Source organism: Octopus bimaculoides, chromosome 8, assembly GCF_046866305.1.
Source record: "Octopus bimaculoides isolate indiv1 chromosome 8, ASM4686630v1, whole genome shotgun sequence".
NCBI lineage: Eukaryota > Metazoa > Mollusca > Cephalopoda > Octopoda > Octopodidae > Octopus > Octopus bimaculoides.
In genome coordinates this window covers 14526720-14543204 of record NC_142935.1, presented here as the reverse complement: position 1 = coordinate 14543204, position 16485 = coordinate 14526720, and the positions used below count along the sequence as shown (strand labels likewise).

Genomic DNA, 16485 nt, shown 5'->3' with positions numbered 1-16485 from the left:
ATATATGTCCAGATTTTTAACCAAAAAGTGGTTAGTAAGAATCTGCAAGGGGAACCGTTTGAGTAGCTCCTGCAGTTTCTGCATGAGACTAAGCATCTCTAATATTTATTTCATCTGTATAGACAAAGGTAGACACCTTGTTTTAATATATAGTATCTTTCTGGAAAGGAAAAGAGTGACCAGCTAGATTAATTTTAATGCTGTGTTGGGATTTCATCAGTGACTAAGTCTCCTCTATAACTGTCCATGGAGACACAATTATTTTGGATTTAAGTAAAGTGGATAGACCAATTTGCTTATTAAACACATTTTTGGTAGCTAGTTTGATTAGTAAATTACTGGTGCATTAAAAGTATTTTGTTTCAATGCTGGACAATAATACACAATAAGTCAATAGATTTTTAATCAACTTTGTATGTGCAGACAGAGGCAAACACTATGTCATTATATACTATATAACATCTACTGAATTTAAAAGCCAGTAGTTTAGTGATAGTTTAAGCAACATGCTTAACTTCATAAATGATAATTTTGAGTGTGACTCCTATTGAACTTGATTTCAGAATGTGCACTTCTAGGATTAATAAAATAAGTGTCAATATCTTGCTGAGATAGGAGGTCAAATACTGGACCATATCAAATAGATTAAGTCTGTTGGCTAATTCTATTATGTAGATCAATATAATAAGAGTTGTATAAAGTTATACAACATCTACAGCAACTTCATAATGAATATGATGTAAATCAGCAAGAATTAGATGGTAAAAGTTAAGGTTATTGCAGTACAAGAGCAAAATGATAAATATTTCCTACTAAAACCTCTATAGTTTGGGCCCATGATATCAACATCATCTTCTCTAAATTTAACTCTTAACCTGTTCTCTAGCCATCTGGTAGGTTTGGTAGGTATCTGTCAATCTCAGAAGGCCATGGATCTGTGCCCAAAGAAATCGTGTCAGCTGCTGATGGTGGTGCAGCGTTTGTTGTGGCTGTACAGGCCACACGGGAGTGGCAATCACACATACAGTATTTGAAGGAGCTCTCTGCCGGTACAACTGATTTTTCCTTCCATAGAGTGTACTTTTCTTTGATAGTGAGTTCTTGTTTTCCTTCTGCTTGCTTCATTCCCTTTCACAGTATTTGCCTCCAGTGTGGGTGATCACTTGCAACCTCTTCTCATCTCAGGACGTCCAGATCAAGCAACTTCGTATCTCTCTTACAGACATCTTTGAAACAAAGAGTTGTAACCAGTAGTCATTAATAATAGTCACACTATTCTGCATTGTGCAATATCCATGCTTCTTTGAACATTAACACCTTTAAAATAGATCTAACTTCCCTTGTTCCACAACCACAGGCTTTAGCGAAGATGTTTGATTACTTTACATATTCTTTGAATTTAAAATGATGTAGTTTTAAAAAGGAAAATTTTATTTAATCAAACTGTAAAGGTATGAATAGATTTAATAATTCATTAATTAAAGTAGTTGTTTACTGTTCATAACAGAATTCAGAACATTGTAATTCTTAAATGTTTCATCTGCAGATGATCTAGTTTCATAAATTATGAGATTTAAGAATATTACAAAACTGAATGAGCCCTTAATGATAAATAAATAAATCAGGCAACCTTTGACTTTTACTACCCAAATTATTGGGATATTCTTATCCCAATACTTGCATGCTCTTAAGGTGCAAGCTAGCAGAATTGTTAGCATGCTGGGCAAAATGGCATTTTGTCTATCTTCACATTCTGAGTTCAAATTCTGGTGAGGTTGACTTTGGCTTTCATCCTTTGAGACTCAATAAAATAAGTACCACTCAAGCACTGGGGTTGATGTAATCGACTTACCCCCTACCCTGAACTTGCTGGTCTTTACCAAAATTGAAACCAATATTTGCATGCTGTTATTTATAGCATTATCTACTTCAAGTTCCACCATTAAAAACACTTTATTTAATGTTTCTTGAAGTTTCTAAATTCTTATGATGTAAACACAGTCTCAAATATTATTAGTTATAATAACCATTGACCAATAGCCATAAAAGTAGGGTGTCTCATTAAAAGCAGAAAGAACTAGTGGAAATTCTATGTGATACCGATTGTAAGATCAGGGAGTGTACACAATTGAGTGTAGATAGAGATATATCTTGATGACTATGGTTACAGTGAAACAAAACATGATCTTTCACATTATATGCTGACCTAAATACAAGCACAACTATTGTGGTCTACCTTTTAGGACTGTGTTGGCTTGTATCTCAAGTGTAACTTGTATAGGGGGAAAATCAAAATAATTTCATACTAATTACATAATTACCATTAAAAAAAAGTAGTCATAAATTAGAGCATTAATTACCAGGGTGGTGTTCAGACATTTTATGAAATAAATCGGGCACACAGAACAAACAACTATACAACATCAAAATAGGCATAAATAAATTTTGTACATTTTAATAAAATGGTATTAAAAAATGCATAAAATGTGAAACAGAAAAATATATAGGTACACCTAGTCTTTCTCTAATTTACAATAACTCTGTAGCTATTATCATAAATGCAAATCAAATAGATTTTACTTCTAATATTCAGTCAAATACATAATCATTGTCAAATTTCTAAATGTCTTCTATTTCTTTTATTATATATGAGGTAATTATTCTTGGAAGTTATCAATGTAACCTATTTAGTTCTAAGATACATCTCATGAATGTTCTGGAATGCATCATCAGCAATGTTTCTGGGGTCTCAGGAGGCCTTCAGCATCAGACAGCTGTGCCAAAACCCAAAACTGATGCAATCCTATGACTTGCTGGATCCTGTTAACCCTTCCAACCCATGCCAGCATGAAAAATGATGTTGCTGATGATGATATCTAACAATTTTCTTAGAACAGAATACAGACAAAAGACATCTCCTATGCTTGTATAATCTTTATAACAGAAGCAACCTCATGTATTTAAGTAATTACTGACTAATTTATACCTACAAAGATATTAGCAGTTTTTTTCCTTCATTTGTCTGGAGCAAAGGCTAGTGCCCATGGCCTTCACAGGTCCTCCTAGATTTATGTGATTGATGCTGTTAAGAGTTAATGTCTCTACTGCAAACAAACACCTACAGGAAAAGATGAAAGTAGGAAGGGAGTTCCAGAGGACCAACATTCTGGGATGAAAGGATTGGGCATAGGATTCCTAGGTGGGGTTGGTTAGAACAAAGGTGATGAGAGATGAATGGGTTGGGCATGGCTGACTAGAGGTGGCATAAGCTTAACCAGCTCCAAGTGGCAGAGACTATTATAGTAAAGGTACTAAATACATGTATGTTATAATCTTAGGTACTATTTATGATAGTACTTAAAGTAGTAGCATGCAGTTCAAGAAATGTTCTTTGGAAACTTTTATACAATGGTGATTGAATTCTCAAAGCAGTCTGTTGTAAAAAATATTCCATGCCTAGAGGCCTAAAAGTCTATATTATAAAACCAAACAGTTAATTAATGAAAGCAATCTCAGTACCTTAAGTGGTGACTTTGTTTGATATATAAGAAGGGTGTAGGTAGTAACTCAATGTTGCATACTTAGTGCAAAGAACAGAAACACAAAATTTGTGGCTGGATCTCAAGTAGACTGACAGAAAACCTGGACTTCATATGTAACAGGTGCAAATGAATAGGTATCAGTAGGAACACACACAAAATGAAATCCATGAACTGTTCAGGTGGCTTACTAGATATAGCTAATAGATTCTTTTACCTAATATAATTAGGTTTGAAAGATATCTGTAGAGAAAGCTGTGATAAAATTAGATGGCTATAGAGAAAGCATAATTCAGAGTAAGAAGTTGATAGATATTCAGAAAGCTGTTACCTCAGATAGTAACAAAGAGTTTCTTTCGTCAAGAAAAAGGAAGATTTTATGAAGCATGTGAAAGAAGTGTGATGCTTGCATTTTAGTGACATATAAGTACTAAATATCAAAGATCTACAGAGGTTGAGGAGAAATGAAGCAAGCATAATCTGATTGATGTGTAATGTTAACCTGCATGAAAAGTAGAGCAGAATTGAGCTGAGATAGTAGCTAAGTCATTAAAAGAATTAGCAAATAAGCAACAACTGTACTAATATGAACATATGATGCAAACAAGAGTTGAATGTTGAGTGAAACTATCCATGCTGTTAGTGGAAGGTATCCATGTAAGAGGAAGACTAACAAAAATGTAGTGAAGAAGCAATGAGGTCAGATCTTAAGACACTTGGCTTCACCGATGAAATAATGAAAGATAAAACTAAGTGGTGATGTACTTTATAGCAGATCCATCATAGCCATGACATCCAGAATAGAAAATGATGTAGCACCAGGATTATACAAACATCTAATTTTAAGTATATAATGTTATGTTAGATGGAGATTTTTAATTCTCAAATATATTCAGACAACTATTTAAAATAGATTGTTTTGACTTTTGAAGGATTGTAAGGATAAAATAAAATATAAGGAGAAAAATTTATATCTAGTACTCTATAAAACACAACCAAATTTATCTATAGATATTCACTATATTAAAGATTAAATGTGACTTGTTCGATATATCTTTTATTTGTTTTACTTGCTTCAATCATTAGACTTTAGCCATGTAAGGGCACCACCTTGAAGAATTTTTAGTCAAATGTATCAACCCCAGTACTTATTTTAAAAAAAATCCTGGTACTTATTCTATTAGTCTCTTTTGCCAAACCACTAAGTTACAGGGACTTGCCTTTCTTTAAAATTAAGAAAAAGCATGAATTGTTGATAATGATCCTTTTGATTTTCCTTTTTCAGAGTGATCCCTCTTTCTTCAGGTTAAGACATACCATTGCATATTTCGGGGATTCTATATAAATGAACAGGTTAAAAAATGGGTTATGGCAGAATTAATTCTTGGCTACATTGTTACTATGTGATAACTGGCTTATCACGCACTATTTTTACGTCTGTTGGTTGTCAAATAAGTTTTAAATATTTAATTCTGTGTATTTTTCAACTGATTGCTGAAGTGGATCCAAAAATGAATATTAGCACTCTAACAGACATGGATGACCCTTTCTCAAGATATGGGCTGCATGAGGCATGGCTCATCATCAAATGAGCCTTTACTACTAAATACATTCAAGGTAATTTTTCATTATGTATGCCATTCAGCAAGTCTCATGAGCTGCATGCAACCCACAGGTTGCATGCGACTAGCAAGCTGCTTGTGACTCACAGGCTGCATGTGAACCACAGGCTGCATGTGAACCACAGGGTACATGTAACCCACAAGCTGCATGTGACCCACAGGCTGCAGTTTGCCTATAACTGACCTATGGCAAAAAGGTCTTGACTTAAACCAGCTTATAGAGACCCAGTTTGAGTTTTGAGGTCAGTTTCTAGTTTACTGTTTCAAGTTTTACATAAGTTGGACAACGTGTCAATTTAAAAATAGCTTCAGTTTTATAACTTTGATTATATATAACATTCATAAGTGAATGAGTTTTGAAATAAATATTAAGTCCCAGAATCAAATTAGGGTCACTGCAGTGATTTAATCCTTTATAAACTAAATAAGTATATACAGCCCTGAAAATTATTCTACCTATCTTTTTACCAAACCACCAAGTTAAAAATAGACATCAACAAAACCACCACCAGTTATCAAATGGTGGTGGAGTTCAAGTGCAATGATACATACATATGACAGGCTTCTTACAGTTTCTTGTCTACCTAATCCGCTCACAAGGCCTTGGTTAACCCAGCTGCATAGCAGATGGTACCATGCAGTAGGACTCAACCAAAAATCATGTGGTTGAGAAGTAAACTTCTCATCACATGAAAAAATATAGCTTGCCATTCTTGAGTTATAAAATATGAACTTGAATTCTGAGAAAATAATTTTAAAACAAATGTAAATAACTCTAAATTCTTGTAAAAACATTTTGTACTCAATCTCAATCAAACAAATTAAATCTCCTTCCTATAGAAAACAGTTGAGGCAAAATTTTCCTTGAAATTATTTACACAGATATAAGCATGGCTGTGTGGAAAGAGGTCTTTCTAACCACCACATGGAACCTTAGGTTAGTGTCTTCTACTATAGACTCAGACAAACCAGAGCCTTGTGAGTGGATTTGATAGATGCCCTTCCTAACACCCACACAAACACACACCCACACACATGCATATTTATGTTTGTGTGCATGTGTGTATCTAAGTATACGTGTGGCTTTATGTTTGTCTCCCACTACCACTTGACAACTGGTACAGGTTTGGTTGCAGTCCTGTAACTTAGCAATTTGGCAAAAGTAACAGACAGGACTTAAAAATGAATACTGTGGTTTATTTATTCAAGTAAACTCTCCAAGGCAACCATTCCTTCATGGCCATAGTCCAATGACTAGAACAAGTGGAAGATAAAAGAAAAGATAAAGGATTGAAAATTATCAGATATGCTTCTGCTAAAATATTTACAAATTATAACCATTCAAGGTTTCAAAATTTCTTGGATGTAGTTGGGGATATAATGAGATATAATGAAAAGGGACAATGAAGAAATAATTTCATTTTTGAAATAATTATATAACAATTTAAACTTTTATTTATTTATTTATTCTTCTTCACCAAACATTGCTGTATCAGTCAAAGAATGACGTTCAAAAGTTTCCACAAAAGAATAATTTAAAGCCACACAACTAGTACCTGCTACAATGCTGGACATGTCAATGTTGGAAACTAATGTGATGAAATTGAAAATTAAAGTACTAGTCCATGATTTTTAGATGATAAGACAAGTTTATATTTGCCCTATGAACCACTTAGATTTTTCTATATTAAAGGGTTAAAGTAGTTGAATGTTATTCATATATTAGAATTTGAGAAAAATCACTATATACATGCAGCCACTTAGATCATATATATATATATATATTTATATATATATATATATATATATATATATATATATATATACATGTATATCTACACACACACACACACACACATCTACATATATATATGTATATCTATATATATTTATATATATCTACATCTATATATATCTATATAGATATATATATGTATACATCTATACATCTATATATATATCTATCTCTATATCTATCTATATCTATCTCTATATCTATCTATCTATCTATATCTATCTATATCTATATCTATCTCTATATCTATCTATCTATCTATATATATATATGTATATCTATCTATATATCTATATCTATATATATATATGTATATCTATCTATATATCTATATATATCTATCTATATCTATATCTATATATCTATATCTATATATATCTATCTATATCTATATCTATATATCTATCTATATCTATATCTATATATCTATCTATATATATATATATATATATATATATATTTATATATAAATATTTATTGATATGTCTATACACACACATATACACATACACATATACATAGAAATATACATACATATAAACATATGATATATACACATACATGCATATATACACACACACATGTTATATATGTGTATGTATGTATGTAATTGTTCCAGAGTAAAAGAAAACAATGTTTGAAATCAATCAATTGTACAGAATAACAACTATACACACATATTCAGCTGTACATGTCGAACAGAGGATAAGAAGCATCAGAGAAAATTTCTTACCATTATTTAAGGTAAAGATTCATCCACTATGAAAGCTGGCACATACAAACATCTAATGAAATAAAAACGTCACCAAGAGAAGCCAATGCTAGCATCAAACCAACCAGCTGCTGCACCAACCAATCAATCAATCACTCATTCACTATATAGAGAAGAGGAGGATCAAGAGAAAGGAAGTAACGTTTCTTATAGTAGTACTAGAAAAAGAAGCAACCAAATTGAACATGAAAAGAAAGAAAGAGAGAAGAGAGATTAGAGAAAGAAATACAGAAAAAGCGAGACTCCTTAATGTAAAGATATATCAACCACTTGCCTCTTAAGAGAAAAAACAGGAGACATGAAATCAAAATAAAAATAAGAGTGATAAATGAAAAAAAAAGGTGGTGGTGGTGTGGAGTATGTATTCAAAAGTATTTAAATAGCATTTGAAAAGATAAAATTAAATTAATTTATAGAAGCAGATCCTATTGTTTATTTAAATATATTTCAAATATCTGGGTTGCTTCTCTTGTTTCATATAATTATGTAGGTAAAATGCTTCAGCGGCTACATCTGCTGTGTAGGCGTGTATAGTGTAGAAAAGGAGGGAGTATGTGTATATATATATATATATATATATATATATATATATATATATATATATATACAATAATCATTATATACCATACATATGGGTGTGGTATATCAATGAATTTGAAAAATGTGTGAATATTTGCAAACGGTTTTTAAAAATTTTTATTTTTTGTTTTTTTACATCAGATAAAATGCACTTTTCTGGAAATATCCAATATAATGAACGAGAGAAGAAACAGACAAACGATAATGAACTATAATTAAATTTGGGCAATTACCTTGTATATACTAATCAATTTATGAATTATATGCTTTAAATGATATATGTTTATATTATTACAGATCAGGGTATTTATAATGTAATACTGTATTCTGCATAGTATGAGAGAGAGAGAGAGAGAGAGGGGAGGAGAGAGCAAGAGAGGGGGAAGAGAAAGAATGTATTATCTGTGTGAAAGCAAACACCTTTACAATGATGTGTTTCTGTTTGTATTTCGTGTCTGATCTTACTGAACATGTGATTAAAGTGCACATAGAAGGAAAACTGTTCTGCTTTATGATCACTCCCTCTCTCTCTCTCTCTCACACACTCACACACACACACACACACACACAACATGCATTCTTTTCAAACAGCTACAAATTAAAATTTCTGGAAAGAATGGCTCCGAAAGGCTCACTTGCCTTTGACATACTAAATGAAGACGAAGTTTGTGTTTTTTTGGTGCCAAAAAAAACAAAAAAACTACTAGATAATTTCATTTTAAAGGTATTATTAAAATAACGACAGAGCAGTAGAATGTGCCAAAATTAGTTTTTAAATTTTACAATAGAAAAAAAAATTAGTAAAACCATCTAAACTAGTTTGAGAAATGATCACCTTCATCTTCCATTTTAACACTATTCTTGCTCCCTCATGCTTGCATAATTTAATGCTGCTTAGCAACCACTGTTTCCATATCAACGGTTGTACAGGTTTGTGCCAACCCTCCAGGATTGATAAAATAAGTACCAATTTTCTACTAGAGTAAATTCAATTTTCTATAGTCCTCTCCTACTAAAATTGACCTTGTATCTTTGTAAGATTATGTGTATATATTGAAACACATACATAGAGGTGAAATACATTATATATATATATATATATATATATATATATACTATCTGAATAGTATATGCTTATAGATGCAAGCATGGTGGTGTGGAAAGAAGCTTGCTTCTCAACTATGTGGTTCTGGGTTCGGTCCCACTCCATGGCAGCTAAGGCAAGTGTTATTTGCTATAGCTTCAGGCAGACCAAAGCCTTATGAGTAGATTTGGTAGATGAAACTGAAAAAAGCTCGTTGTGTATATATGTGTGTATATGTATGTATATATATATATATGTATATATATATTTACATATATATACACACACACACATACACACTCATATATATATACATACACACACATACATATATATGCATACATACACATACATACTATATATACATACACACACACATATATACATATACATATGTGTGTATATATATATATATATATATATATAAACATACACACACATATAGGCGCAGGAGTGGCTGTGTGTAAGTAGCTTGCTTACCAACCACATGGTTCCGGGTTCAGTCCCACTGCGTGGCATCTTGAGAAAGTGTCATCTACTATAGCTTCAGGTCGACCAAAGCCTTGTGAGTAGATTTGGTAGATGGAAACTGAAAGAAGTCCGTTGTATATATATATATATATATGTGTGTGTGTGTGTATTTGTCCACCCCTTTAAACATCGCTTGACAACCAGTGCTGGTGTGTTTACATCCTTGTAACTTAGTGGTTCGGCAAAAAGGACCGATAGAATAAGTACTAGACTTAGAAAGAACAAATCCTGAGGTCGATTTGCTCAACTAAAGGCAGTGCTCCAGCATGGCCGCAGTCAAATGATTGAAACAAGTAAAAGAATGAAAGAATAAATCCAAAGGATAGAACAAGAATGCAACAGGCAACAATAAAACATCCGGATAAATAGATGAAAAAAAAAGAGACAAGAACAAACAAGGAAGGGGTCATTTGCAGCAATCTCTCCAGAAAATCCCAGCAGTTTCAGCTAATTGCTCTTGAGACTGTTCAAATCTGGCTGGGCCCAAAACATCTAAGCTAAGAGAAAGCAGGTGGGTGTGTACAACAACAAAGAAAATGTTACACAATTAAAAATATAAATAACAAGAAAATAACAACAGGTGTCTTTCGACTAACAAGGACAAGTTAAGCTGAACTGGTAAGTGTACAGACATACATATATATATATATATATATATATATATATATATATATATATAGGAAAATGAAAAATAATAATAAGGCAGAATGCTAAATTGGAAGCATATTTTAATAAAAATTTCTAACCAGCTTTCATTGCATAGCAAATTTTCAAGAAGAGGGAGAATGAAAATGTTTTTTACAAAGAAGTACAAAATGAAGAAAATAATATATAAAAAAATAAATATACCAATACATTATATTGTCTTGGCCACATAGACTCTTGCACCAGAAACAAAAACCCTAAATTCCTTATATTCCCTTTCTATCAATGTAAAGACAGAATCTCCACACAAGAAAGAATCAACAAGGAGACATAAACTTCCTGTTGAAAAAGAGTTCATAACTCCAACTAAAAAGATTTGTCTCCCCTTACACACACTTCCTGTTTTGACACCACACTTCCTGTTTTGACACCACACTTCCTGTTTTGACACTACACTTCCTGCTTAACACAAACTTTTAACCCCTTTTCTCTTTTTTTAAACCTAACACAACTCTCAATTCTCATGCATCCTTCTTTTTCCAACCATTATATACATGAATTACCATTGAACTTTAAAAGCTCAAAGACAATATAATGTATTGGTATATTAATTTTTTTATATATTATTTTTTTTTATATATTATTTTCTTCCTTTTGTACTTCTTTGTAAAAAAACATTTTCATTCTCCCTCTTCTTGAAAATTTGCTATGCAATGAAAGCCGGTTAGAAATCTTTATTAAAATATGCTTCCAGTTTAGCATTCTGCCTTATTATTATTTTTCATTTTCCTATTATTTCTCCATGTGCGGTTAACACAACCCCACTATTTACTGACTTATATATATATATATATATATATATGTGTGTGTGTGTGTACATATAGACGCAGGTATGGTGGTGTGGAAAGAAGCCTGCTTTCCAACCACATGGTTCTGGGTTTGGTCCTACTGCATGACAGCTTGGGCAAGTGCCTCAGGCAGACCAAAGCCTTGTGAGTGGGTTTAGTAGATGGAAATTGAAAAAAGAGCTTGTTGTGTATACATACACACACATATATACACACACATATATATATACATACATATATTTATACATATATATACAGACATCTACATATATATGTAGACATACATATATAGAGATACATATATATATATATATATATATATATATATATATATATATACACATACATATATATATATATACACACACACACACACACACATATATATATATATATTTCGTCTGTCTTTACATTCTGAGATCAAATACCACTGAGGTCAATAAAATAAGTACCAGTGAAATACTGGGGGTGATGTAAGTGACTAGCCCCTTCCCCACAAACTTTAAGCTTTATGCTTTTAGAGTAGAAAGAATTATTATTATTATTATTATTATTATTATTATTATGATAGCAGAAGTGGTCTATGATGAAGAGAGGTAAAAGCATTAAATAAATAAAAATGCAATATTTACTTTTTAATTTCAGTTATAGACTTATATTGGGAATAGACAAGTAGAACAAAACAGAGATAATTTTAAATCCACCATTTCTGGAATGAGACATGACCATTATAGCAAATGGAGAAATGAGAAGAAAAAAGAAAATGTAATAAGTCTAGAGATGCATTAAATTCAAGTTATTTCAGGAAAGATATTTCCACTGTTCCTATCGTTTACACAAGAAATGAAGAGGAACCAAGGCGTCTAAGTGATCACTCACCCTGCAAGAAATAGCAGCGAAATCTTCCTCAAATAACATTCTACTGTCTTCTCTTGGATAATGTAGTCTTAGAAAATAAGACTAAAATAAGACTAAATTGTCATGGCTGGAATGCTTTTGATCATAGGGAAGTTTGAACAAGATAGGTCTAGTGCTGAACAACTACTCAAGGAATATATATCCTGATTACAGGAGGTGATGCTTCAGCATGGCATTAACCATAATGGCTAAAACGAACTAAAGATTAGACAGTGGATTAACAGAATCAGTCTTCTAATATATCGATTCACAATTGGAGTGACTGTTTTGTTATTGATTCTTTCAAAAACTATTCCATAAACTTCTGCCTTGCCCAAAGTTCAGTCATATCCCTCATTGTTCCTCATTCATTGTGTAGACTGGTTTCAAATTTTGACACAAGTCCAGCAATTTTGGGGAGGGGCTAAGTCGATTAGATCAACCCCAGTGCACAACTGGTACTTATTTTATCGACCACAAAAAGATACAAGGCCAAGTCGACCCCAGCGGCATTTGAACTCAGAACATGAAGATGAACGAAATGTTGCTCGGCACTTTGCCCATCCTGCTAATGATTCTGCCAGCTCATTCATTGCATATATTAACAGATGTTAACAATAAAATTTGCAGACACTGGGCCATGTGACATCACTTCCATTTAAAATTACTTGCCTCACAAGTTTTTACTGCATTGCTTTCCCTAAGTTCTTTATGCTAATGTCAGACACACAATGAAATTCCCCCTTTACCCTACAAATTTCTCCATCAAACACTAAGCTCCAATTTTTCTTCCACACCAACTTAGTAATAATAACGAAAAAAAATTTGAAGCAACAGTTACTTTGATGTGTTTTGCTAGAGAGTCAAATACCAAGAGAAGTACATTGCTTCCCTACTCCATCCTATGTTTAAAAAGGTTATATAACAAACATTGAAAGATCCATATCCGTTCACAAAATATTACTGAAGGTCTTTTATTTGAAGTCAAGCTTTGACCAACACTAATAAATGGATAGTAGTGTAATAGTAGTAGGATTAGAATTGGAAGAAAATGTCAAGAATTATGTGAGGATCTTGCTTGTACATAAGCACCAGACAAATATAGTTATCTAACAGAAAGTGATGACATACACATACAAAAAAAAAAAAAAAAAAGAGAGAACCAAGAAATGGAGAAAATACTAAATATTAGACCATGTCACATGATATTTAGTCGTTAGAATCTAAAGCAAATAAATTTTGTATTACAAAAGAATATTTCATTTAAGATTCTTTTTACTTTTATTAAAAAATAGAAGTTAAACAACATATAAACAATATCAAGTCAAAGAACTGCAATCCTTTCCATTAAAAACACATTAAGACAGAACTGTGCACGTGCGTGTGCGCACACACACACACAAATAAATTTCGACAAAGATTTAGAAATTTATACACTCACACACAAATATAAAATATACACACACAATATACATAATTTTATACACACAAATATGTAAAAACATGAACACACAATATACATATTTTTGTATAAAACACACACTCACACACTATATATATATATATATATATATATATATATATACATACATACATACATACATACATACATACAGTAATCCCTCACCATATCGCAGTTTATTATTTAAGCTTACCTCAATTTCTCCATGGTGTTGTTTTGCATTTATAATAAAATAAATATATACAAATTATAAAAATAATAATGAAAAATATACAGGGCAGTACTGTTTCTACTCTGTGATTTTCACCTATCGCAGGTATTTTGAAATGTAACACTTGCGATAGTCAAGGGATTACTGTACATATATATTATATATATTATATATATATATATATATATACATACATACACACACTCTTTCTCTCAGTATATATGTAGACACACACACACACACAAAACATGTGACGTATTTATGTACAGACACAAACCGAGTCCTTTTTTCTTTTAGTGTGACGTTCAACCAAACTAGTAGACTTCAATAGTGGGTGTATAGTTGGGCTGTAATGCTTCAAAGCTCATTAATATAAATTTTATCACTACACTAAATACCAGGCAACTAGGAAATGTCCAACTTGATAGCATATTTCTGAGTTAGACTACACCCAAATCCACTACTATATTACTTCTACCAGAATCTTTTTTTATATTTATTTATCTGAGTATTTCAAAGGTGAAGTACTTCATTCATAATATCACTGCACCCACCTTCAAATATCTATTCATTCACACCTACACACATCTCTTGATATACAAACTCACCAACATTATTCACATAGTTTGTTTATTGACTTAAGAATATGATCTGTAAAGAAGATAACCCAAAGATGCATAATATAAAAAGAAACCGTGTATATTTCATAGCTTTTGCTTTGTATAACTTTTTATTACTTAATTTACTAGCTAGTATGGGTTACTATCACAGAGGAAAGTCAAAGAGATATAAAAAATAAAGTTATTTCTTATGTATGTGTTTCATTTACCTGTTATATTCACTCTGGGCATATTACATGTAATAGTTCATCTTTTTGTTTTTATCTTTATTTTTTTAATTGTTTCAGCAGCCATGTTGGGGTACCACCTTGAAGAAATTTTAGTCAAATGTATCAACCCCGGTATTTATTCTTTAAAAGCCTGGTACTTATTCTATCAGTCTCTTTTGCCAAACTGCAAAGTTATGGGGATGTAAACACACCAGCACCAGTTGTCAAGCAGTGGGACACACACACACACACACAAATAAACATATACATGACCAGCTTAAGTAAAAAAAAATATAAGATTTGCTCAAGAAATATATTAAGAAAAGGTAAATATGTTTTAACATGAGTGATTGTTTCCTTATCTTATGATTCCATACAAATATCATATATAGGATATTCCTTTATGAAAGCAATTATATTCAAAAGAGTTTTGAAAACCCTTAGTGGTGATTAAATCATTAAGCAAATACCTAAAGTGAGAGCCAAAAGATAGAGTGCCAACTTATTGTGTTGAAGTTGATAATTTGTATCACAACACCACTCTAGAAAGAGCACTTATTTATCTCTGATGAGTTCAGGCTACTTGATTGGAAATAAATTACTTTCAGAAATGAAAGCACAATTTATATATATATATATATATATATATATATATAAGCCTTTAACCAATTAACCAACTTATGAAAGTGGGTTCAAATTGTTCCACAAATAACTGAAAACAGATAAGACACCAGTAGCAATATTATTCAAATTCACTAGAATGTATTTGAATTACATGACCCCCAGTTGTCTGTAAAAAAAGTACTAGTGATACATTCACTATAAAATAGTCCAATTCATTATATCTACTCCTTTTCTTCAAAATGGCCTTGCGTCCAAAATAAGAAATCAACATTATCCAATAATCAGTAAAATTCAGTACCAAACAATTCTTCTTCAGATTATAAGAATACTCATCCAGTATTAGTAGCCTTTTTGGTTCTCTACCCATTATTATTTCATAGTTTCAAATGAAATAAAAAACTATGCTACAAAGAGACTATTTTGCTGAAGTAGATTACTAATTTTGCCTTATTTTTTTTTTTTTTTTCTGTTTCATTTTGTTTTAGCCTATCAATATCAGCTTAAACAAACAAATATTACATATTTTCTTCATTCATTAATCAATGTTAAGATTATATTTCCCGACTAAGTTTCTTTGACAAAATCCACTTGTTCAGAAAAGATATAAGAAACTTAGAGAAGCTGTACAAACTAGATTTCACAAAGTATAATACTTTTTCTTGAGAATCAATATAATTGAAGGATAAATAATAGAAATCATTACATAAGCATGCTTTAAATCCTTGTGTTATTGATTGTTTTCTTGAAGATTTGGTTGCAAAACAAATAAAAAGTGAGAGATGTTAGAAATAGTAGGAAATCTTTGCTTACAGTTTACAGGAAAATTCACCCAAAGCAAGGATAATGACTTAGGTACTTACCTACAATAAAAATAGAATAGAATATTTAGGAAAAAGAAGAAAAAAATTAAAAATAATATACAAAAATTATAAAAATATAAAATAACTGTAAATAAATAAGTATTAATATGTTAGATACAAATAAATGTTATGCAATATTACTTCAGGATGTGCATGATGGGAAAAGGCCAAAGGAGATATAAGAAGT

At 31.5% G+C, this 16485-nt stretch overlaps 1 protein-coding gene across 18 annotated transcripts in view; it reads right to left on the bottom strand.

The window, feature by feature from the left end:
- The window catches only part of LOC106879196 (ras-related protein Rab-3), a 243662-nt gene that overhangs the window by 94846 nt on the left and 132331 nt on the right, over nt 1-16485 (bottom strand). For 3 of the 18 annotated variants that reach the window (XM_089356108.1, XM_089356106.1, XM_089356105.1), the window contains exon 2: nt 16249-16298. The exons of 13 other annotated variants lie outside the window; for them this stretch is intronic. Coding sequence is in view for 1 of the 5 variants with exons in the window: in XM_052969945.2 (XP_052825905.1) it covers nt 7690-7692 (3 nt within the window). In the remaining 4 variants the exon portion in view is untranslated. Of the gene's footprint in view, nt 1-7689; nt 7819-16248; nt 16299-16485 lie in introns of those variants that run through there. 2 more of the 18 variants (XM_089356095.1, XM_052969945.2) reach the window with 1 other exon arrangement.